At 56.1% G+C, this 24,251-nt stretch overlaps 3 protein-coding genes across 3 annotated transcripts; 1 reads left to right on the top strand and 2 right to left on the bottom strand.

Moving 5' to 3' along the window:
• Positions 1-900: 900 nt before the first annotated feature.
• PLD2 (phospholipase D2) lies at positions 901-12,092 on the bottom strand. Its single transcript, XM_028125145.2, has 25 exons — positions 12,019-12,092; positions 11,482-11,591; positions 11,278-11,408; positions 11,050-11,192; positions 10,527-10,632; positions 10,371-10,436; positions 10,185-10,243; positions 9,935-10,027; positions 9,681-9,833; positions 9,046-9,195; positions 6,552-6,635; positions 6,321-6,399; positions 5,552-5,662; positions 5,222-5,392; positions 4,729-4,855; positions 4,421-4,539; positions 4,233-4,346; positions 4,000-4,104; positions 3,671-3,759; positions 3,454-3,567; positions 3,254-3,303; positions 2,891-3,025; positions 2,610-2,763; positions 1,924-2,038; positions 901-1,671 (listed from the first exon to the last, which is right to left on the bottom strand). The coding sequence occupies exons 2-25, from the start codon at positions 11,588-11,590 to the stop codon at positions 1,447-1,449; spliced, it is 2,802 nt and encodes a 933-aa protein (XP_027980946.2). The 5' UTR covers position 11,591; positions 12,019-12,092; the 3' UTR covers positions 901-1,446.
• Positions 12,093-17,556: 5,464 nt separating this feature from the next.
• CUNH17orf114 (chromosome unknown C17orf114 homolog) lies at positions 17,557-18,208 on the top strand. The gene is made up of 2 exons (XM_088027249.1): positions 17,557-17,629; positions 18,042-18,208. The coding sequence occupies exons 1-2, from the start codon at positions 17,557-17,559 to the stop codon at positions 18,206-18,208; spliced, it is 240 nt and encodes a 79-aa protein (XP_087883375.1).
• Positions 18,209-20,791: 2,583 nt separating this feature from the next.
• On the bottom strand, positions 20,792-22,875 carry PSMB6 (proteasome 20S subunit beta 6). Its single transcript, XM_028125153.2, has 6 exons — positions 22,739-22,875; positions 22,272-22,339; positions 21,734-21,865; positions 21,489-21,618; positions 21,141-21,285; positions 20,792-21,009 (listed from the first exon to the last, which is right to left on the bottom strand). Exons 1-6 carry the CDS (start codon positions 22,838-22,840, stop codon positions 20,867-20,869), a joined length of 720 nt encoding a protein of 239 aa, XP_027980954.1. The 5' UTR covers positions 22,841-22,875; the 3' UTR covers positions 20,792-20,866.
• Between the last annotated feature and the right edge of the window lie 1,376 nt (positions 22,876-24,251).

Below are 24,251 nucleotides of genomic sequence, written 5' to 3'. Positions count from 1 at the left end.
CAGGCGCCCTGGATGTCTAACACAGAGCAATGCGACATAATGGGTATGACAATGTTTACCCAACAGAATACAGCTTCTTAGAAGCGCAGGAAAGTACAACTGATGAAGAGGGTGACCCTAACAAGCCCTGGGAAGCCAACAAAGTCATGCGGCTCACTTTGCCGCCATGTTGCCTTCCCGGCGGTGGGTCTGCAACCGGACCTGCAATATCTCCGGGGTGCATCTGCCTCCCTTCCGTCTGGAGAGGCGCTGGCCAGCAAACTCTGTGCAGTCATGGAAATGGGTACACCTGCACTGTTCGATATGCTAGCAAGCCCCCAGCCACAAGCGGCTACTGAGCACCTGCTCATGTGTGGCAAAGAGTAGATGCTCGATAAATATTTAAGTCGGTGACTACATCTTTACAGCAAGCCACCTGTGCAGGGATTATTCCTATTTCCCAGTTGGGACCCCTGAGGCCCAGAGAAGTGATAGGACTTGACAGGGTCACCTCGGTCATGACAAGCCCAGGATCTGGGCCCAGTTCCTCCAGCCCTCAAGCCTACGCCCTTAACCATTCCCCAAGGGGCTTCCCTGAGCCTCTTCCCCTGCTGTCACTCGAGGACCAAGAGACCGCCCCTCCGGCCCCTCTTGTGCAGGGAAGCACCAGCTCCCTGGCTCTCCAGGCTTGGCCCTACCCTTCCTGCTAGCCAGGTGCACTGTGAACACCTCTTCCCAGCAGCTGGGTGACCGAGCTCCTGAGACTACAAATACAGTAGAGACGAAGCTGCAAAAAGGAGACAGGAGTTGAGTGGTGAGAAGGTGCGGGGGCCCAGTGCTCGTGTGGGCCGGAAGGGGGAGGCAAGCGCTCGGTTCTCGGATTGGCCAAGGAAGAGGCAGGGACCTCTTCTATGCCTTTATTTATGAAATGCTTATTGAACGGATACAAAGCTAGTGTCTGTCTGTAGGTGGGGGTGGGGGGAGTTAGTGTGCGCCCCACCCTGCCCTCCCCACCGTGGGGGCCGAAGCCGGGAGAGGCTTCATCCTTCCCTCCATCTTGGCAGTGATGGGCCTGAAGAGGGCGTGGGGTGGGAGGGGTTCAAGGGCAGGAGGAGGAAGGGAGCAATGGAAGGCCCAGGGCAGAGCCGGCCTCCTCCTGCAGGGACAGGCTTCCCCAGGCTTTCGGGAGGGCCAGCCGGAGGTCTGCTTCTCCAGAACAGTGGTTTCAGCCGGGCAGCAGGGAGATTTCTCCGGGACTCTCCCGCCTCCCCAGCCCGGGGTCGGGAGCGTCCTCTTCTGGCTGTTTCTCAAGGGAGGGTCCGCTGCTGTGACTTCTCTAGTCCCCTTCAGGCCTGCCTGCCAGCCCTGGGTCTCAGAGGGCACTGCCCTCCGTCCTCAGGGCTGGGGCAGGGAGCCAGCCTCGGTGGAGCCCGGCAGCTGGTAAGCTGTCCCGGGCAGGAGCCGCCGCTATGTCCACACTTCAAGGGGCATCACGCCTTCCTTGCTCCCCAGGGGGGGCAGCAAAGACTCATCCTCCAGGAACTTGAGGGGAAAGTGGACCAGGTGGCCCTGGACCTGGGTGAGCTCAGACCTGGCCAGAGGTGGGCTGACCGTGGCCAGGGGCTCCACGGCCACGTACTCGCGGAGTGCTCGCAGGGAGTGCGTGGCATTGGATGGCAGGCAGCGGAAGATCTGTGGGCGGGGGGCACAGAAGCCACAGTTGGAGAGACTCTGCCAACAGTCCAAAAGCCCAAGTGGGCTGGACGCCCCCAGTCCCCACACCACATCCCCCCAACACTGACCCCGAGCCGCTGAACCCCATGATATGCCCCCGACACCCTCTTCTCCCTTCTGAGAATGGCTCGGTGGTGGGGCTCTCTCCATCCTACCCCGAACAGGACAATCCATGGATTTCCACAGAGCCAGCCCCCCGTCGGTGCCCACCTGCTCATAGATGTTGGCATTGTTCTCAGCTGTGTCTTGCCACAGCTGGAAGAAGTCATCACACACAGGGTCTCGGAGATCCAGGTCTGGCCGGGCATCTGCCCCAAGAATCACACTACAGGACAAAAGGGTCCCCACGAGGTCAGATTAAGATCCTTGGAGAACCTGGGATGCCTGGGTGGCTCAGTCGGTTAAGCATCTGCCTTCAGCTCAGGTCATGATCCTGGGGTCCTGGGATCGAGCCCTGCATCGGGCTCCTTGCTCAGTGGGGAGTCTCCCTCTCCCTCTGCCTGCCACTCCCCCTGCTTGTGTTCTCTCTCAATCTGACAAATAAGTAAATTTAAAAATCTTAAAAAAAAAAAAAAGATCCTTGGGGAGCTTGACCGCTAGAAAAGTTATGTTGTGCCAACCCAGGTGATTCAATATAAACACATTGTTAAGTAGTAAAAGAAGGGTAAACGAGCCCAACAGAGCTTTAATCTGTCTCTTCTTGGATCACTACTTTGAAAAACTACCAAATTATTTTTAGAATATTTGTTTCTCATTTTTTTGATAGCCCTACTTTGCTGGTACCCTAAACCAGACTGGGGACTCCACTACTACCAGTAAGCTCCACACCTGCCCAGAAGGCAGACCAGCCACCTCCCGACCTCCACCTCCCCCACAGCACCCCATCCCGGCTCTACCTGAAGCAATGCTTCCGCAAACTCAAGGCGAACCTGCCCGCCTGATAGTCCCTGCCACCCATGAGGGATGGCTCCATCTCTGTGTCCTCGATCAGCACGGCCAGCTCACTGTCCCGCTTCCCTAGCAAGCTGCGGTCATTGATGTTGGCGGAGCCTGGGACGGGTGCAGGACACGCTGTGTCTGCCTGAGCCCCGGGGGACCCTCTACCAGAGGACCGGCCGGTCTCCATCACCCCACCCCACCCTCCTCTCGCTGCCAGGGGTCCAGATGTGGGACTAACCAATGATGACTGTCCGGTCATCGGCGATGAGCATCTTGCTGTGGATATAGATCAGCTCTGAGACCGGGTGCCCGCCCAGCTCACCGTGGGTGCGAAGCCCACAGATGGATATATAGTCTCGCCACGCTGTCCCCACTGTGAGAAAGATGGGGGGGGGGTGAGGTGACCGGTGCCCTCACATGCAGATGGAGCCCTGTCCCAGCTACCTCCCCATTTCAAAAGGTCTAGAGCCTATTCTCCACACTTCTCCCTACAGTCGAAGGCTACCCGTGATCCCAGAGCAGTAACCCCAGAACCCGGCGAGAATGATAGGCTCCCCTGCCCAGGGGTCCAGGGCTTGAACCCCCCACCCCCAGCACTCACTGGCTGCTTTGAGGCGATGTAGGATCGAATATTCCCCACGGCACAGGGTCCTGAGGGAAAAGAATGGGTGAGAGAAGTGGAGGCTGGGGGAGGGGTTGGGGGATGTCTGGAGAAAGGTGGACCTCAAAAGTCCAGCAGGAAAGGATCGGGACAGAGTCAGGACAGGGGCACCGGTGGATGGCCATGGCGGGGGGGGTCACCTGTAGGTGAAGTGCAGAATGGCCTGGATGGAGTTCCCACCACCTGTAGTGATGTCACCCTCAAAACCGGGCAGCAGGGGCAAAAGCACGTAGACTCGGAAGCACTGCCCGCGGCTGGGGAAGGGGGCGGAGTCAGAAGCAGGGCCAGCCCCAAGCCCCGCCCCTCCAGAGGCTTAAACCACGCCCACAAACCGATCCTCTGGCCAGTCCGCCTTACTTGTGGGCCTTCAGGATTCTGTCCACAATCTCATCGCCCACCTTGTTGAGAACGGTCCGCCCATCTGAGCAGCTAATGAAGAACTGATTCTGGGGCAGGGACCAAAGACAGGCATCAGCCGCCAGGCCGCTGCCCCCTACCCTCTGCCCTCCGTTCTGGCGCCAGCGCCTCCCCGAGGCTCCCCGACCGGGGCCTGGGCTTGCACACCTCCCCAGGCCCAGCCTCACCAGCCCTGCAGGACTGACCCCACTGCTATCCTCAGTCCATCTCCTCCGACGCCCCCTCCCTTCTCTGCCCCCCCACCCCCACCCCCCCCCCCCCCGTCAGACCTCGATATACAGAAAGTGCCGGCTCTCCCTGATGGTGTGCAGGTAGGCATTGAGGATGGAATTCTCCAAAGTCCCTGCTGACCAGCGGTCCACAGAGCGCAAGACCTGGGGGGTGGGGGGTGGGACAGGGAATGTGAGGTGGCTCCTGACCTCAGGTGTGGGAGGCTCTCAGATCTGCGGGAGTGGGCTGAAGGGAGGGAGAGCTGAGGACAGGTTGAAACGGGGAGGCTCACCTGCACCGTGGCGCACTGCCCCCCTGGGAGCGTGAAGGGGAGCTGGTCTGCTGTGCTGCTGGATTTGGGCAGCAGGTAGGGGTACATGGGTACCTTGTACTTGGCCTTGGTCATCTGAGGTGGAGGGATCGCAGTCAGTGGGAGGTGGCTCCTCCCCACCTCCAGCCCCCCCAGGGCGGAGTGAGCACCTTGGTGAAGTTCCAGCGCTGGATGAAATGCCGAGCCAGGTCCCGGGCGGGGAGACCGTGCACGGCCACCCCAACATCCCGCCACGGCATCCGCGGTGTGGTCTCCCTGTCAATGAAATCTGGGGGTCCCGGGAGAATCAGGGGCGAGGTCAGGGATGGTCTCCTGGGGACACTTGGGGCAGGGAGACAAGGAGCCGAGCAGAGGGAAGGCCGCGTTATCCTTGACCCGGCTCATCCTGTTCACAGCCCCGACCCGGACGTCTGCCCCACTCCCCGCTCTTGGGGGCTTTGGAGGAGGGGACCCTCACCCTCAAAAGGCCGGTCCAGCTGCACCCAGTCCTTGGTGATAAGATTGCTGTAGTCTTTGCCCAGCCAGAAGAGTTGGTTTTGCGAGAGGTCTGGGCTTCCTGGAGTGTCGGAGCCCAGGGTGGGACGCTGTAGGGGAACACACCCAAGCCGGGGGCAAGGAGAGGTCACGGGGGGCCATACAAAGCCAGGGCCAAAGAGGAGAGAGGAGCACCGAAGGACTGCGAGACAGAGAGACACAGAGAGTAAGAGTGAGACGGAGAGGGTCGGACCTGGGCCCCCCTTCGGCAGCACTCACTATCCTCGAGGAGCAGGGGGCGGGGGGGGGGGGGGCGGGCGTGGGGGCGGGGGAGGGACTCGGTCTACTCCGAAGCACCTTCCCGGGGCCCCAGAAAGAGAAACCCCGATGTGGGCAGCGCCTGGAACGACTGGAGGGGTTAGGGGGTGTGCGTCGAGGCTGTGTTTCGGGGAGCTCAGCAAGGCCTAGGGGATTACCTGTGGGGCCACTGGTCCAGAGGGGTCCCCGAGGTCAGTCAGGCGGTAGTGCAGGTCATCCCAGCGGCCGTAGGCGAGGTCCAGCCCCCCCAGGAAGGCCACTGCTTGGTCCACGACCAGGAGCTTCTCGTGATGGGCCCACAGGGTCACCTGGTCCGGGTGGCGCATGACCTGCAGCAGGTGTGGGGGATTCACGAGGGTGGGCTTCAGTGAGAGAAGACAGGAGGCACTGGGAGGGAGGCCCGGAAGATGGAAGGAGAAGGAATGGGGAAGCCTGGGGGGGAGCGGGAGGGCCGTGGTTGGTGTGGGGGTCTCTGACGCCCGAGTCACCTTTATGTTGGGGTGCAGCAGCATCAGAACTCTCTTGCTATAGCCACTGTTAATGCCCAAGGCCAACTCCACTTCCTTAAACAGTAGGATGGACACACGGACACCCTCCTCCTGGTGGTGAGGGTGGGGAGGGGTTCAGATCTCTCACGACAGCCCCTTTCTACCCTCCCAAACCCTGTCCCAGGCTCGGGGTTCCTGTGTGGACCTCCACTCAGCCTGGGGAGCCTCCGCGCTCACACCCTGCTATGATGCTCGCACCCAACTCGGCCATGGGCAAACTGCCTGTTCACCTGCTCATCTATCCACAGAGCTCCTCACCTGCCTATCGGTATCTGTCCACCCGTGTTCCCGACCATTTACTCACCCCGATATACCATCCATCATCCACCCCCCTCCTGCTGGCACCCCCTTCCGACTGCCTATCCTTCCATCTGTCCCCCTTCCCATCATCCATCCGTCCACTGGCCCCCACTCGCCATCATCCGTCTGTCCGTCCATTAACATCTACGGATACCCCCAACATGGCAGATACGGTGCCTCGTACTGAAACTAGCCATATTCGTCCAGTGAGAAAGACAAGACACGTACACCCCCACGTAAGACAGCAAAGTGTGACGGGTGCTGGGAGAGCAGTCTATACCAGGTACAGGAGGGGCATGAAGAGGGAAGCCTGAGATTCCCGACCTTCTCCCACGCAGCGGTCCCTTCTAACCAACCTCCTCGCACAGGCCAGTCCCACACGCCTCCCCTCCAGCCTGACGGCTCTCACCGCCTTCTTCTTGAGCATAATGTCAAGTCTCCAGTCATCTGAATGGGCCGGACGCTTCAGGTAAATCTCAGGACTCAACCTGGCATTGGGGCAGGAGAGGTGAGAGGCAAGCTAAGCCCCAGCAACCAGCCGCTCCTCCCCGGCCCGGCCCCTCCCTCTGCTGGCCCGTAAGCTGATCCCCCCCGCAGGCCCTATCCTGCCCCTTCCTGTTTGAGCTTTTCCCTTACTCACCACCAATCTGTGATGAAAATCTCCTCTTGAGCTCGTAGGATGGCATCTGCCAGGGCAGCAAAGTAACCTGCCCCATTCACAAACCTGGGGAGGAGGCCAAGCCAAGGAGGTCAGGGGAGTTAGAAGCCAGAAAGCTCTGGAGAGTGAAGACCAGAGGACAGTCATGGATCAGAGGTGACAAGACAGCAGGGTCAAAGATCATAGCAGTCAGATGGTATTATCCCATGTATCAAAGTGGGACAAACTTGCCAGTGTAAGCTAAATAAAATTAAAAATCACAAAAGACACAGTAAACGAAAGATGACTAACGATTGGAAGGTTTAATACATCATACGTAAAGAGTTCCAACAAATCAGTAAGAAAAAGACACATGAGCAAACTGAAAAGTGAGCAAAGAGTAAGAACTGACAGTTCACAGGGGAAATTAAAATGGTCATTCATAGGAAAAGATGTTCAATCTCACTAGTGAAGAAGGAAAGTGATATTAAGATGAAATAACGTGTTTAATCCACGAGGTTAGCAAAAATAAAGATCACTGGCAACTTTCAATATTAGCATGTGGGGAAGTGAGTATTCTCCTCGACTACGGGAATATACATTGGTTATAGCATTTTTAGAGGTCAGCTTGGCCTTATCTATCAGAATATCAAACACACATACTCTTTAATACCATTAAATGCACAGTCGTTCTCTTTCTAGGAATGCATCCTATTAAACGCTTAGGCAAAGACTGTGTTCACTGCAGCATCGTTTAAGATGAGAAAGAACCAGGGCACCTGGGTGGCTCAGTCGGTTAAGCGTCTGCCTTCAGCTCAGGTCATGATCCCGGGATCCTGGGATCAAGCCCCACGTCCGGCTCCCTGCTTAGTGGGGAGTCTGCTTCTCCCTCTCCCTCGGCCCCTCCCCTGTTCATGCTTGCTCTCTTTTGTGCTTTCTCAAATAAATAAATAAAATCTTTAAAAAAATATGCTTCCGTGTTGTTTGACTTTTTATTTCGTTTATGTATTTTTTTGAGATTTTTCTCTTTTGAAGCACTCTCTACACCCAATGTGGGGCTCGAACTCACGACTGTGAGATCAAGAGTCGCACACTCCCCCCACTGAGCTAGCCAGGCGCCCCTTGTTTGACTTTCTAATAGCTAATAATCTAGTGTGATGATGAAGAGCGGGCTCTTGGCCCAGCCTGCCCGGATTTGAATCCCAGCTCCACGGTTTACAGGCTGTGTGACCTTGGGCAAGTTCCTCAACCTCTCCCTGCCTCAGTGTTCCCATCTGTAGAATGGAGACAACCGTACCTGCCTCACAGGGTTCGCGTGAGGACTTAATAACACACGTAAAACACTTCAGACAGTTCCCAGCGCACAGTAAGTACTCCGTAAGTATCAGCTGTTAGTTCTGGTGTTAAAAAATAAATGTCCACACAAACAATGAATTATGGAACACTACATCACAAACTGATGATGTAAGGTATGGTGATTAACATAACAATAAAAAACTTAAAGGAAAAAAATAAAATAAAATCGGATAGCAGCATCTTTCTGTTTAACCCCCCCCCAAAAAAATAAATAAATAGGGGCGCCTGGGTGGCTCAGTTAAGCGGCTGCCTTCGGCTCAGGTCATGATCCCAGGGTCCTGGGACTGAGCCCCATGTCGGGCTCCCTGCTCGGTGGAGAGCCTGCTTTTCCCTCTCCCTCTGTCTGCCACTCTGCCTACTTATGCTCTCTATCTCTGTTAAATAAATAAATAAATAAATAATCTTTAAAATAATAAATGTCCACAGCATCTTCAAGAAAACAAGGCTTCCCTGACTCCCTCCTGCCTGTGATGAGGTTCAGCTGCCTTGGCTCAGTATGGGGAGCCCAGCCAGGCCCCGCCCCCCCTTCTCTGGCTGTTTCTCCCCCCTCCCCCACCGCAAGGGTCAGTTCTGGCGGTTCCCAAAGACGCCAGGCTACTTCCAGCTTCCGGGCACGGGGCCGTCCTGGTCCTTGAGGATGCTGTCTCCTGCAAGCGCATCCTGAGGTCCCCACACGTGGGGGTGAGCCCCGCCCCCGGGCTCCGTATCTACCTCCAGAATGGCAACTTGCCATTGCTTCGTGACTGTGTCACCTACTGGGCTGTCTTATTCCTCCTGCCACTGGGCCTGGCACACAGTAGGTGCTTAGAAAACATTTACTGAATGAATGAATGAACCAGAGAGTTTTGAAGAGATCCTAAGGCACAGAGAGAGACAGCGTGGGAAAGGGCAGTTGAAAAGGTCACAGGAGAGAGCGGTCAGGGTCAGAGGAGATTAGCGAGTGCGGGGGTCAGAGAGGTCAGAGGGAATTAGGTATCAGTGTGGTTAGAGGTCAGATGGCCAAGGAGACCAGAGAAGCCAAAGGGGTGGGTACTGAAGTCAAGAAGGGGTCCGAGGACATAGAAGCGGATCGAGGACTCAGAAAACACCAGGCGGGTCCCGAAGCCCCCGGACTGGCTCCGAAGGGACGTCAGTGTCTCACCACCGGGCCAGGGTCCCGGGCCGGGGCGGGGCATAGCTGTCATGCTGGTGTAGCTGTATGAAGTCTCTGCCTGGGCCCTGGGCCAGCTCGGTGATCTCCTGGCCCCACCACCGCGCCTGCCGGTAGCTGCCGCACTTGAGAATCAGGGACCTGAGCGGGAAGAACGAAGGGGACCTCAGCCCTCCCCCTTCACGCCCCTGGCCTTGCCCAGACACCTCCCCTCTCCGGTTGTCCCCTCTTTTCCACTTCCTGCCTTAGTCCCTCATTCCTGACTCCCCCCAGGGCGGGGCAGGGCACAGTTGGGTCACAGTTGGGTCACAGTTGGGTCACAGTTGGGTCGCTGGTGCTGAAATTTGCACCAGGCTCTCACGTTTGGTGGATGAATGAATGAATGGATGAATCAATGGATGAATGAGTGGAGTGCCTTTTCTTTTCTATCAGGAGTCGCTGTCTGAGGCTTCTACTCCCCCCCCCCAACACCCCCTGCCCAGGCCCAGGTGCTAGGAGCACTCGCAGGCATGTGCCAGACCAGTTCCCTGGTTCCAAATCAAGGCCAGCTCCAGGGGCTGGAAATCCTTCCTTTCCTTCCCCTCGGTGTCCGGTGTCCGGTGTCCGTCCACACCAGGAGGCCTTACCGGTGGGAGGTGTCGATCCTGACCCCGTAGCGCGCCTCTGTGCTCCTTTTCCCCACCTGCACCTCGAAGCCAGGGTCAAAGAGCTGAACAAAGGAGATGGTGCCCGTCTCCAAGCACATGTACAGCAGGAAGGAGTCCTTCACCACCAGCCACCTGGAGCGGAAGGGCTCCGTCCGTTCCTCCCGGCCCTTGGGATCTCCTTCCTCACCCCTGCCCCCCGCCCCACGGCTCAGGGGCTCTGCTCTGGGACCCACCTCTTGGACCAGCGGTAACAAACTTGGTCTCGGCCACAGCACGTGAGGCCAGGAACTCTGTGGCCCCCGGAGCGCTTCCGGATCACTCCTTCCCTGTGGGGAAAATCAAGAGGAGATGCCCCGAAAGGAATCCCGAGCCCCCCACCGGCCCCCCCACCTGCCCACTCCCTGCAAGTCTTTCCCTATCCTCCTTTGCAGGGAGAGATCCACAGGTTTGCGGCCACTGGGTGACAGGGTGCCGGACACTCACAGTCCTTTGGAGCCAAGGTCTGGGATAAAGGACAGCCGACTGACTTCCAGGAATTCTGTCTGCAGAGGAAGACGACGGCTCAGAGGAGAGACTCTGGCTTTCAGCGGACCGGGGCCTCTGCCGCCCGGGGTCTGCTGAGACTGCTCCACCTAAAACAGCACAAGCATCCAGCCCCTGGGGCCTTACCATGGCGTGGTAGTTGCGGTAGAAAGACATGGTCAGGAGGCGGTTGAGGTAATTCTCCAGGTACTTCTGAAGCAGGAGTGAGAGACAGAGGCAGATGGGACCAGAGCCATTTTGCACAGCACATGCCTTCCCGGCAGACCTGGGGTCTGGTCGCACCTGTTTGCTGGACGCATGTCTGGTGGAGCCCTCGGGACCCACTCGGGGCAGAGAGGGTATCTCTCGGTTGGTGGCCTCCTGGGCTGGAGGGTGGGCCACACCAAAGCTGTGGACGAGATGGGGGAGGGGGGGTCACGGAAGAGCCTGGATTCCTGCAGCACTAGAGATGGGATCCTGGGGGAGGCCTGGAGGCTGGCAGAGGGCCCCCGATCCTCAGAACAGAGACAAGAAAAGGAGGGAGGCTGCCAAGGGCATTTTGGGCATCCAGCCAGGCTGAGCTATTGGCACCGAACCACGGACAGGGAGAGCTGGGATGGGAAGGTTTCCTGGTAACGGGGGTCAGGGGAGGGGGTGCGGCAGCCAGAGCTGGGGCAGGAAAGTAGCTGGGACAGGAGAAGATGTGGGCTGGGGGGGAAGGCAACAGGCAGAAAGCAGTGATGGGGGCTGGGGCAGGGGAAGCCCGAGCTGCCTGCCCCAGGGTGGCAGCGCCTGCCCTTCACAGGAAGCAGATGGGTCCCCTTACCGCGCCAGAGGGAGCAGGCTCATCAAGACTTTGTGTCTCAGGAGGTCCCGATGCAGCTCCTGGAAATGACGGAACTTCTTCTTGGTCGTCCAGGTAAAGGCGCCATGCGTCAAGCGGACAGAATACAGGGTGCAGGTCCCCACCTGGGGGTGGGAGGCACTGAGTGGTGGTCCACTCGCTGGCTCGCAGCCCTCCCTTTGCCCAGCTCCCTGGCACCCGCCCAGCCACCTTAGATCCACTGGTGTATCTTTCAGTGCCCACCACTTGGGCCGTGACCGGGACCCCAGGGGCGAACAGCAAGGGGTGCATTTTCAGAGGCTGCAGGTCGTAGATGGCCAGAAAGGGGTGCATCCGGTCAGCTAGGAGGAGAGAAAGTGTTAGAGTGTGGACCCTGGGAGCTCTCTGCCGCCCTCCTGCCGCCTCCCTGCGTACCTGGGTCCTCTCCCTCCCTCAGAGTGTCCAACTCATCGGGCTCCATATGCAACTGGCTGGAGTCCAGGTCGCCCCCAGAGGGGAAGAGGCTCGAGGGGGTCTCCGCCATCCTAGGAGCATGGGGAGGCCTCAGGGAGGTGCTCGGCCCTGCAGCAACCCCCCCCCGCAGCACGCTCCTCCACCTCCCACGGGAGCCCCTCTTCCCCGTCAGTCTGCAACGCCCCGCGGACCCGCCTCTGACCTCCATCCGGTACCCGGGTCCCGCATCCAGAATCCCTCAGCCCCGCCTCCCGGCCCGGACCCGGCGCGCCCAGGAACTCCCGCCAGGCCCGCTTGGGCCCCGAACCTGGGCCCCAGGCCCGGCCGGCGGCGAGAGGGGGTCCCGCGGGAATGAGGAAGTCTGCGCGCCCCGCCGGGGAGGGAAACCCCGAAATCTCGGCGTGCAGCTGAGTCCGCAGCCCCGCCGGCCCCGAGCGCCACCCCCGCCTCCCCCCCCCGGGTGCGGGCCCTCCGCGGCGCCCCTCCTCGGCCCCTCACCCGCAGCCCGAGCCGGCGCCCGCGCGGGTCCGCCAGCCGAGGGAGCGGCGCAGCCAGCCGGGCCCACACCCGGGCGGCCGGGGCGGGGCGGGGCGGGCGCTCACGGCCGGCCCCCGGGGGGCGGGCCGCCCGGCCGCACCTCCGCGCCCGCCCCGTCGGCCCCGGCCCGCCCCCGCCGCCCCGGGCCCGCCCCGCCGCCTGCGCGCCCCGCGCCGTCGGTCCGAGCGTACGCGCCGTCCCCCCCCCCCCCCCGCCCCGCCGCGGGGCCGCGGCCGGCCCCCTCCCGCAGCCGGCGGAGACGGGCAAGGCCTGCGGAGGGGAGGGTGGCCCCAGGCTCGGGAGTGTGCACCGGCCTGCGAGCTTGCTCTTGTGCACGCTCTCCCGCGCACTGGCCCCGGGCCGGACTCTGAGCGAACCGCCGTGAGCGAGCTCCCCGCTCCCCGGGGACTGACAGTCCAGGGGGGAGCCTGGAACCTCTTAGGTTGTAAGAGGCAAAATATGCCCTCTTTTTTAAATGCAGATTTCCTTATCTCTCCTTTTGAGGGACATCTGGGTTGTTTATAGTCTGTTGCGATAGGGCTTCCATAAACATTCCTGCCTAAGTCCTTGTGTGCATATGCGTTTTCCTTGCTCCTGGGTAAATAGCTAGGAGTGGAGTTGCTGGGTCGTGTAGGAAGTGTATTTTAACTTTACAAGAAACTGCTAAACTGGTTTCCGAAATGGGAGTTCCGTTTTGCATCGCCCAAATCGAGGGATGTTAGTTCCAGTTGTCCCACAGCATGGCCAGCATTTGACGCTGTCCATCTTTTCAGGGTTAGCCATTCTAATGAGCGTAAAGTAGTAAATCACTGCAGTTCTATCTGCATTTCTCTGATGCTTCATGATGTTGACCATGTTTCATGTGCTTATTGGCCATTTGTATATCTTTTGCAAAGTGTCTGTTCTGGTCTGTTGCTAAATAAAAAAAAAAAAACATGTCTTATCATTGAATTACGAGTTTTTAATATAATTTGTATTTTTACTTTATTTTCTAATTTTTTTAGGTGGGCTCCACACCCAAGGGGGCTTGAACTCAGGATCCTGAGATCAAGAGTGGCAGGCTCTACCAACTGAGCCAGCCAGGCACCCCTATATTTAGGATGCAAATCCTTTATCGGATACATGTATCACAAACACTTTCTCACTGAACGGGGCATGTGTGTTTAAAATAATGGCGCTTTGGGGTGGCTCCGTCGGTTAAGCGTCTGAGGGTCCTGGGATCAAGTCTCGCATCGGGCTCCTTGCTCCCCAGGAAGTCTGCTTCTCCCTCTCCCTCTGCTGCTCATGCTCTCTCTCTGTCAAATAAATAAAATCTTTTTAAAAAGATAATAATAGGGCGCCTGGGTGGCTCAGATGGTTAAGCGTCTGCCTTCAGCTCAGGTCATGATCCCGGGGCCCTGGGATCGAGCCCCGCATCGGGCTCCCTGCTCGCCGGGAAGCCTGCTTCTCCCTCTCCCACTCCCCCTGCTTGTGCTCGCTCTCTCACTGTGTCTCTCTCTGTCAAATAAATAAATAAAATCTTTAAAAAAAAGATAATAAAAAATAAAATAATGGTGCATTTTAAAGAGAAGTTTTTGATTTTGATTAATTTGTGGTAATGTACTGTTACTCAGCAATCACAGCAAACAAAGTGTAAAATGGTGCAGCCACCTGGGAAGACAGTTCCTCAAAATGTTAAGCGTTGAGTATATAATCAAAACAGCATGGCACTTGCACAAAAATAGACATATAGATCAATGGAACAGGATAGAGAGCCCAGAAATAAACCCACACCTGTACGGTCGATTAATTCACGACAAAGGAGGCAAGAATATCCAGTGGGAAAAAGACGGTCTCTTTGATAAATGGTGCTGGAAAAACTGGACAGCTCCATGCAAAAAAAGAAGGAAACTGGACCACTTTCTCACACCAAGCACAAAAATAAACTCCAACTGGATGAAGGACCTAAATGCGAGGCCTGAGGTCAGAGACCTCACTGCCTAAGAAAGCACAGACGGTAGGGTCCCTGACATCAGCTGTAGCAACTTCTTTCTAGATGCGTCTCCCGAGGCAAGGGAAAAAAAAGCAAAAATAAACTAATGGGACTTCCTCAAAATAAGAAGCTTCTGCACAGTGAAGGAAACAACAAAACTAAAAGACAACCTACTAAATAGGAGAATATATTTGCAAAAGACAGATCCAGTAAAGGGTTAGTATCCAAAATCTATAAAGAACTTCTATGGGGTGTGTGGGTGGCTCAGTTGGTTAAGTGTCTGAGTCTTCATTTCAGCTCAGGTCTTGATCTTGGGGTCGTGAGTTCAAGCCCTGTGTTGGGCTCCATGCTGGGCGTGGATCCTGCTTAAAAAAAAAACAAACAAAAACAAATGAACAAACAAAAAAACCTTATACAACTCAACACCAAAAAACACAATCTGATTTAAACATGGGCAGAGGACCCGAATAGACATTTTCCTAAAGAACATGTACAAATGGCCAAGAGACACATGAAAAGATGCTCAACATCACTCACCATCAGGGGAATGTAAATAAAAACCACAGTGAGATACCTCATACCTGTCAGAACGGCTAATATAAAAAAGATAAGAAATAACAAGCATTGGGTGCCTGGGTGGCTCAGTTGGTTAAGCAACTGCCTTGGGTTCAGGTCATGATCCCAGGGTCCTGGGATTGAGCCCCACATTAGGCTCCCTGCTCAGCAGGGAGTCTGCTTCTCCCTCTGACCCTCTCCCCTCTCATGCTCTCTCTTACTCTCGCAAATAAATAAATACAATCTTTAAAAAAAAAAATAACAAGTATTGGTGAGGATGTGGAGGAAAAGGAACTCTCGTGCACTGTTGGTGGGAATGTAAATTGGTGCGGCTACTATGGAAAACAGTAGGAGGTTCCTCAAAAAACTGAAAGCAGAGCTATGCCACATGATCCAGTAACTTCACTACTGGGTATTTAGCCATAGAAAATGAAAACACTAATTTGAAGATATATGTACCCCTATGTTTATAGCAGTGTTATTTACAAGCATTTGTCCATTGATTGATGAAATGGGTAAAGAAGATGTGGTACACACACACACACACACAAACACACACACACACACAGAGGAATATTAACCATAAAAAAGAATGAGATCTTGCCACTTGCAACAACATGGATGGATCTGGAGGTTATAATGCTCAATGAAATAAGTTCGTAGTGGTATTCAAATAGCCAAACCGGAGAAACAGCCCAGTGTCCATCAGCTAATGAATGGAGGGGCGCCTGGGTGGCTCAGTTGGTTGGGTGACTGCCTTCGGCTCAGGTCATGATCCTGGAGTCCCGGGATCGAGTCCCGCATCGGGCTCCCTGCTCCGCAGGGAGTCTGCTTCTCCCTCTGACCCTCTTCCCTCTCACGTGCTCTCTCTCTCTCTCTCATTGTCTCTCAAATAAATAAATAAAATCTTTAAACAACAAAAATAAATAAAATCTTAAAAAAAAAAAAGAACTAATGAATGGATACCCAAAATGTGGTGTAGCACAGCGGAATACTACTCAGCTGTAAAAAGGAATAAAGTACGAACATGGGCTACAACAGGGACGAACCTTGAAAACAGGATGCTCAGTGAAAGAAGTCAGACAGAAAGGACCACATAGTGTAGGAGTTCATTCATACGACATCCATAGAAACAGAAGGTGGGTTAGTGGTGGCCCCCAGCCGGGGAGGAAGGGAACAGGCGGGCGACAGGCAAGGGGCGCGGGGTCTCTTGAGGGTGATGGAAAGCTCTTAAAGGGTGAATTTTACGGTATGTCATTTATATCAATAAAACGGTCATTACAAAAAAACACAAGGAAACTGCAAATACATACAACCTGGGTGAATTTCAAAACCGTTATGCCGGCAGAAACCGGACAGACGCAAGAAAGTTAACACTGTACGATTCATTCACATAAAGTTCTGAAACCGGCAGAGCTGATCTCTACGGATTGAACCGAGATCAGTGGGCGCCTGTGGCTGGGGGAGGGGACAGGTTGACAGCAAAGCACGTTAAGGGGAGTTGGTGATGGAAACGTCCAGTATCTTTTTTTTTTTTAAAGATTTTATTTATTTATTTGAGAGAGAGAGAGAATGAGAGATAGGAAGCATGAGAGAGAAGAGGGTCAGAGGGAGAAGCAGACTCCCTGCTGAGCAGGGAGCCCGATGCGGGACTCGATCCCGGGACTCCAGGATCATGACCTGAGCTGAAGGCAGTCGCTTAACCAACTGAGCCACCCAGGCGCCCGGAAACGTCAAGTACCTTGACTGGGGTGGTTTATTCCCTGGGTGTATACACTTGTTAAGACTCCTAGAACTGTACGCAGATGTGTGTATTCACGTGCATGGAGATTTGTGCTTCCATCAAGTTGTTTTAGAAATATGAAACAGATTTCTTTTTTTTTTTTTAAGATTTTATTTATTTATTTGACAGAGAGAGAGACAGGGAGAGCAGGAACACAAGAAGGGGGAGTGGGAGAGGGAGAAGCAGGCTTCCCGCGGAGCAGGGAGCCCGATGCGGGGCTCGATCCCAGGACCCTGGGACCATGACCTGAGCCGAAGGCAGACGCTTAACCACTGAGCCCCCCAGGCGCCGCATGAAACAGATTTCTAAGTCAGACAGTAGAGGACACCCTCAGGGAAGGGTGGGGTCAGATTCGCACAGCCCTCCCGGGCTGGGGGCGGTCAGGGTCCTTGCCGCGGGCGCTCCAGCCCCCCCAGGCCTGGCTGAGGGCATCGGTGCCTGAAGGTCACCCCATGGGGTTCAGAGGGGACGGGGTCAGCCTGGCAGGGGTAAGAAGTTCCAGCTCTAACTGCCTGCGTGACCTTGGGCAAGTTGCCGAAGGATCTCCGTGTCTCCAACTCCTCAGCTGCGGAAGCAGGACGGTAATAACGCGCCTCTCCAAGGATCGTGGGCAAGATGAAAGAAGGTAACGTGTACAAGTCCCCTGAATCTGCCTGGGACAGCCTCGTGAATCCACGACAGCCATCTTCCGAGAAGGGTACAAGAGCTACCGGGCTGTTCAGCGAGAACCCAACGTCTCCCCGCCCTGCACAATGTCTCCTTCTACAAAAATAGACCGTTCTCTAAACTCGTACGTCTTGGGCATTCTGGATTCTCATTCCAGAATACACATGAACCCCCAGCAGTGTCCAGGCTGGGACTGAGTCGTCGGCCTTTGCCGCGATGCGTCCGTGTGTGCCAGCCCCTTGGCGTCGGCCTCTGCCATCCACCCTCCCAGCATCCTCCTGCTTCTCCCTGCCGGCCAGAGAGCGCCCCAGCTGAAGGGGGGCACAGAAGGAGAGGTGTTTGGATGGGGCGCCCGTCCACCTTTTTCCTCCTCCCTCTCCTTCCACCCCCTGGCGCCTGTAATCACCAGGCGGTCTGAGGCTAAGTGGTAGTTGGGCCCGCAGTGGGGGGGCTTGGAAGCCACACCCCTCCTCCTGGGGCCCTCCTGGCCGTTCCCAGCATCCCGGTCGCCTCCACTGTCGAGATGGGTCTCAAGGGGGCATGGTGTTTCCCATGGTGTGGGTGCCGGAGACAGCGGGGGACGGCGAGAGGAGCAGGTACGGGGCGGGGGGTAGACCGAGGAAAACGGGTGGGCACGCTCACTCTGGGGAGAAAGGTAAAGGTTCAAAGCAGTGAAGGGAAAGGAATCATTTGTTTCCCTGGGTGGGAGGTGGACTTCTCCATAGGACTGGCCGAGGCAAAAGGAGGAAGCGAAGCCCCCTGGTAAAAAAAAAAATTGTTAACACCTTCCAGTGACAGCAGAGCATCCCGGCGAGCACGGGAGCCCTTGCGCGGGTGAGGCCCGGTGACCACGTGTAGGTCGCAGGCCAGTGAAAGCAGCCCTGCTCTCTCTCTGCGGCCCCTCTCCCTGCCCCAGGGCCCTCCCTGGCCTCTTGCCTCCTCGCTGCAGGGAAGGAAGGAGAACGCTGGCCCACAACAGCCTTCTTCCTCCTCCAATCTCCCTTGCAGGCCTGGATCCCGCCGTCCCTCCAGATCCAAATCCCAGCCCGGCCCCCATCGTGGCCGAGGGAGGGGTACCGTCCTTGGGGTCTGGCGCCTACTTCAGCCGGAAAGCCCGACTCTCCTTCCGCCACCAGCTGCACGACCTCGCATCCGCCAACGACTCCACCATTTGACGTCCGCCAACGACTCCACCATGTGACGGGGACAACCAGGGGCTGAACTTCCAGGAAGCTTGGCAACCTTCCCTCCCCAGTCTTCTCTGTGATCCATCTGGACCCCGTCCCTCTGACCTTGTTGTCAAATACACTCAGAGTTGCCCAGTGTTGTGTGCATGTGTGCATGTTGGGGCGGGGGGGGGGGGGGTGCGGGGAGGAGGTGGTGGTTAGGGGCTGGGGCTGGGGCCTGGGGCCTGGGGCCGAGGTGGGAAGGGAGGCACGTAGGGGAGGGGGCGCGGGGCTGGTGAGTATGACGCAGCCGATCTCACGGGGAGCCCAGGTGGGGCCTGCAGAAGCGGGTGTGGGGTGTGCCGAGGTCAAGCTCAGAGTGGAGGGCGGTGAGCTGTTGGCGGCTGGAGGCCGGGCAGGACTGGGGGTGAGGCGAGGGAGCACATTCGTTACTCCCTGGCGGGCAGTGAGGACACATCGGTGGACCAAGCCGAGCGCCTGCCCTTCTCACAGACAGTAAGTAAACACACGAGCCAGGAGAGAGCGCGGTGAACGCTGCTCCGGAGCAAATTACATGGTACTGCGAGAGCCGGATGGAGGGGGCGCTTCTGGAACCCCAAGGTAGTCAGGGAGGAGCTGCTGATAAGGTGGCATTTGAGCTGAGACCCGAGTGGTAAGGAGCCAGGTGAAAATTGGGAACCCCCGTGTCGTGTGGATTCGCTGTTTCCGACAGATGTTGACAGTGGGGGAGGCAGAGCCGCGTGTGAGGGCCGGCGGGGCGGCCAGGAAACCTCCGCTCCGTTCTGTCGTGAACCTAAAACCGCTCTAAAAAAGTTTATTTTATGGGGCGCCTGGCTGGCTCCGTCGGTACAGCACGTGACTCCTGATCTCGGGGCCGTGAGTTCAAGCTCCACATTGGGTGGAGAGATGCCTTAAAAAAAAAAAAAAAAAAGTTTATTTAAAAAAAAAAAATCAGGGAGGCTGAGTCCTGAGCAGGAAAAACAGGAAGTGTGAGTGCGAAACCCCTGAGGTCCTAGGGAAGAGGAAAAAAGCCAGTGACGAGAGTGTCACCGTTGGGGGGCCCTGCTGGGGCAGCTGGGCCACGGTGAGGAGCTAAAATATTATCCCAGACGGGCTGGTGAGACATCGAGGAAGGTCAAGCAGGGGACGACATGCTCTCACTTACACGGAAAGACCATTCCGGTCGCTCTGTGGAAAAGGTTGCGGGAGGGCACCGGGCCACTGCCATCCGGCGGGCAAGTCATGATGGGCGTGCACCGAGCACAGTGCAGTTGTCGAATCCCTGTGTCATACCCCTGAAATTAATGTCACACCGCTGACGGAAACGGCAGGAAGCAGACGGAGTTTTTAGGACCTACTACTGTCCGGCTCATTGCAGAGTGCGGGGAACAGAGGAAGCGAAGACGCCTTGAGGGAGGGAGGACTGGGTAAACAGGTTTTGCAGAAAAGTCAAAAGTTCTCTATGGGTTATTTATTTTTTTTAAAGATCTATTTATTTATTTTTTAGAGAAAGAGAGTGTGAGCAAGCAGGGCGGGGGGGGGGGCTGGGAGGGAGAGGGAGAGAGAATCCTGAAGCAGACTCCCCGCTGAGCACAGAGGGGGACACGGGGCTCCACCCCAGGACCCTGAGATCAGGACCCGAGCCACAATCCAGAGTCAGACGCTTAACTGACTGAGCCACCCAGGTGCCCCTCTCTATGGGTTATTTTAAGTTTGAGGGACATTTTTGGGATCGGAAGTCCTTCTCTGCTCTTTATTTAATCCAGGACCTCCCACCTCCTTAAGGAAGCCTCACTGGTAACCTCCAAAACCCTCCAGGGCAGGACCGTATTCTAGAACCATGTTTTCCAACATGGTTTCTACAGTTCCCTTATCCCCAGAGTGGAGGAAAAACTAAGGCACCGCGAATGCGCACACTGAGCTCCCCTAGGTCCCCGGCTTGAGTGGGGATAGCCTTGGGGGCCCGGAGTCTACTCTCAGCCTCCCATCCCAGGGGCTGAATACAGGTTCAGCATCACACCCCCGTGGGAACGATGGCTTTCAGGGCTGGCCCACAGCGCTCCCGGGGGCCCCCTTTCCCGCTCAACACTCATCTTAAACGCTATTTGCAAACAAGGTCCACCTTTGTCCCCAAAGCCAATGTAGTCATGCTGCTGCTCCTGACAAGACGAGGTGACAGAAGTGAGTGCATAGGGAGGGGACCATGAGTCTGGGCCGGAGATCTGCTGTCCTCTGGCCTTTGGGTCAGTAGCCAGCCATGACGACAAGCAGGAGGCAGGCTGAGGGGAGGTGACCCCCGTCCCAGTCAGGAATCTGAGTTCCACCCTGGGCTTGAGCAGGGAAGGAGGTGGGCCATTTGTGGGAGCCCCCATTTCAACCACACCTTGGTGTCCTAAGGACCTGGGTATGGTGGAGGAAAGGGAGTGTGGGGGAAGGCAGTCTGGAGAAAGCGGTTTGAAAACCATTCTTGCCAAGGCTTATCTCCCTCTCGGCTCAGAGCAGAGCTTTGTACACACAGGAGTGGGCCAAACAAGCACAGGCTTGAGGTCAAGAAAAGAACCTCAAAGCAGATCCTCTTGGACAAACTGTTTATTGAATTTTACGTCACTATGGGGTGTCTCTCATTGTATCCTAGAATTCCAGGCATCAGGGGGGTGGTAAAGTGGCAATGGTGAATTTGGGAATCTGGTCTCCCAAAAGTACCTGCCGCTCTACCCCTGATTCCGCGATGGCTGCCAAGCGGATCACCCCTCCGCTGGAGCCATCCCGCTCCATGGCCAGGGCAAGAGCTGTGAACAAAAGAAGAAAGCTGGGGTCAGAGTGAGATTCTGGCTTCACTACACGGAACGAGGAATGGATACGAGAAAGTGGCCTGGACGTGCGGGTTGGAGTTCACAGGCCCAGAAACCCAAGTTCTCACCATTGGCAGTGAACTGGAGACACTCTTCCTTGGTCATGCCTTCCCGGTAGGTGGCATCGACATAGCCATAAATGTAGGAGCTCCCAGAGCCCCCAATGGCAAAGGACTGCCTTACCATCATACCCCCCATGGGCACGGAGTACACCTGCCAGATGGAAGGGGGAGAGGAGTCATCAGGTGTCCTTCGGCAACACACGTACATACACTGGTCTGAGTGGGATCAGTCTGGGAGGAGTTAATGGTAAGTGAGGTAGAGACTGGGAAGAATAATAGAAAATGGCTGGGGTGGGGAGAGGCTCAAAGGCCTGGCTCCAGTGCTCTGCTGGGGGTGGGGCGGGGGCGTCTCACCTGCCCTCCCTCTTGGGGGTCCCAGCCCGCAATGATGATTCCCGCCATCAGGTCCTCCCGGTACCGGTAACACATCTCCTTGAAGAGGCTGGCTGCTGTATGTACCAGCGGAGGCTCGTTCAGCTCAATGCTAGAGGATGAGGCGAGTGACAGGAAAGACGGCATCAGGACCTGGGAGTCGGGCCACTTAGCACCTTGGGTCCCAACTGCCTGCAGATACTTGCCCCTCCCCTGCCCACAAGTACCTGTGGAAACCAAGCTGGTAAGTGACCGCATCAGCTACTGCCTGGGTATCGGCTGCTGAGCCTGAGCGGCAGCAGAAAATACGATCGTGGATAGGGGTCAGCTTGTCAGTCACTCGATTGGCGATGTAGGACCTGCAGGGGGGCAGCACAGTGAGGGAGCGGAACCCACTTGTCTCCCACCCCCATCCCATTACTACCCACCCCTGGGGCTCAGGAATAGGAATTCCAGCAGTTCCCACTAGCTCTCACCCAAACTGAAGCCAGCGGGAGAAGAGACTTTTGCAAAAATTTCACCAAAGGGTGAGTGGGAAAACTGGGAAGCAGTAGGAGCTGGAGCCAATCCTTAAGTCCAAGGAGGGGAGAAACCTCCCTTCCCGCGGTGGGTCGTGGAGGGTAAGGACGGACTGCTAGGCAAGGAAGGAAAGGAAAGGGAATGAAAGGGAAGGAAAGGGAAGGAAAGGGAAGGAAAGGGAAGGAAAGGGAAGGAAGGAAGGAAGGAAAAGATGGGATGACCGGCCAGTATCTGCCCTGAGCTCACCCAGTGGTTGTTCTGGAGTCGGCTCCCAGAACCACGCCCCCTTCAAACTGCACGGCCATGATAGTGGTCTGGGAGAAAGGAGAACGGGGTGAATCTGGCCCTCCTCCCCATTCTCCCGCATACACAAACTTCACTGATGCCTCAGTGCAGTCCCTGGAGTGGGCAGGTCGTGCGCCACCGACCGCTATCAGGTCTCCTTGGGGGCCCGAACACCCCCGCAGAATACCACAACTCCAGTCCTCCGATCCTCAGAGGCCCATCCTGGCCTGAAACCCCCGTCCCGCAAGATTCCGCGCTCCAGCCTCCCTCCCACACCACTCTCCAACATCCTCAGGATACCTCTTCCCTGCTACAGCGCATCAGACCACCTCCCTCCCCCGCCCTCCAGTTTTCCAACCCACTCAGGCCTCATCCTCCCATCGCATCAAGCCTTGGGCACATCTCCTGAACCCCGAGTGCCTCCTCACCCCTGTGGAGACTTCCCGGCTTTCCCAGTCCGGGGTGATGGCCTCGGGACCCCAGGCCGGCGCGGACCCCACTCCTCGAGCGGCTACTAAGGTGGCCGCCATCTTCCTCCCCCGGCACTGCCACAAAGCAACTGTCGTAAACCGCTCTGTCACGCTCTTCAGTCCCGTGGTGAAGCCGTCTGCGAGCGAAGCTAAGTCACGGTTGACGGCAGAAGGGAAAAGAGCGGCGCAGGGAAGGTTCTTTTGCGACAGTGAGCGCTTGACGGCAGCGTGGCCAGCCGACGCACAGAAAAGCGTCCAAGACAGTGTGGAAGGCCTACGTTTCCCATGGGGCTGCGCGGGACTGACGTAATCTGATGGGAGTTGCAGTTCAGAGTGTTGGGACGCGCTTGAACGTCTCTGAATTAGAATGGCCTCACTGCTCTCATTTCTCTTAGGTGTACACACTCAGGACCGTATACTAGGAGTGGAATGGCTGGGTCATGTAGAAACTCTAGACTTGGCATTTTGAGGAAACGACAGTTTCCCATAGCAGCTGCCCCATGTGATGGTCCACCAGCCCCGTGTGCATGCCTGAGCGTTGCGATGTCTCCACATCCTCACTGACCGTCACTGTGCACTATTTCAGCCGTCCTCGTGGGCGTGAAGTGGCATCTTGGGTAGCTTCTCTTCCCCGCCCCCCGCCCCACTTCCTTAATGATTAGTGATGTTCAGCATATTTTCACGTGCTGACCGTTTGTATATCTTCTTTGGAGAAATGCCTATTCAAATCCTTAGCCGTTTTTATTTTTATTTTATTTTATTATTATCATTTTTTAAGTAATCTCTACACCCATCGTGGGGGCTCCGATTCACAACGCGGAGATCAAACATCACATGCTGCAGCGACTGAGCCAGCCAGGTCCCCCCCAAATTGGGTTATCTTTCTGTTGTTGAATCCTAGGTGGGTTTTTTTTTTTATCTCTAGATAACTAGGCCTTTATCAGACATAAGATTTGCAAATATCTTCTCCCATTCTCTAGATTGTCTTTTCACTTCCTTCATTGGTGTTCTTTGAAACACAAACATTTAAAATTTTTAAAAATATTTATTTGAGAGAGCATGAGCGGGGGGAGGGGCAGAGGGAGAAGCAGACTCCCTGCTTGATGCAGGGCTTGATCTCAGGACTCTGAGATCATGACCTGAGTGGAGAAGACAGATGCTCAACCGACTGAGCCACCCAGGTGCCCCTCCACTCTGATCTTCATTATTTCTTTCCTTCTGCTTTTTTTTTTAAGTTTTAGTTTGCTCTTCTTTTATAGTTTTTTTTTAAGATTTTATTTATTTATTTGACAGAGAGAGACACAGCGAGAAAGGGAACACAAGCAGGGGGAGTGGGAGAGGGAGAAGCAGGTTTCCTGCTGAGCAGGGAACCGGATGCGGGGCTCGATCCCCGGACCCTGGGATCATGACCTGAGCCGAAGGCAGACGCTTAATGACTGAGCCATCCAGGTGCCCCCTTTTTATAGTTTCT

Source organism: Eumetopias jubatus, unplaced genomic scaffold, assembly GCF_037043125.1.
Source record: "Eumetopias jubatus isolate StellerSeaLion01/CBP00866 unplaced genomic scaffold, mEumJub1_p1.0 scaffold_10, whole genome shotgun sequence".
Lineage (NCBI taxonomy): Eukaryota > Metazoa > Chordata > Mammalia > Carnivora > Otariidae > Eumetopias > Eumetopias jubatus.
The sequence above is the reverse complement of the archived record's forward strand: the minus strand, read 5'-3'. Positions and strand labels throughout refer to the sequence as shown.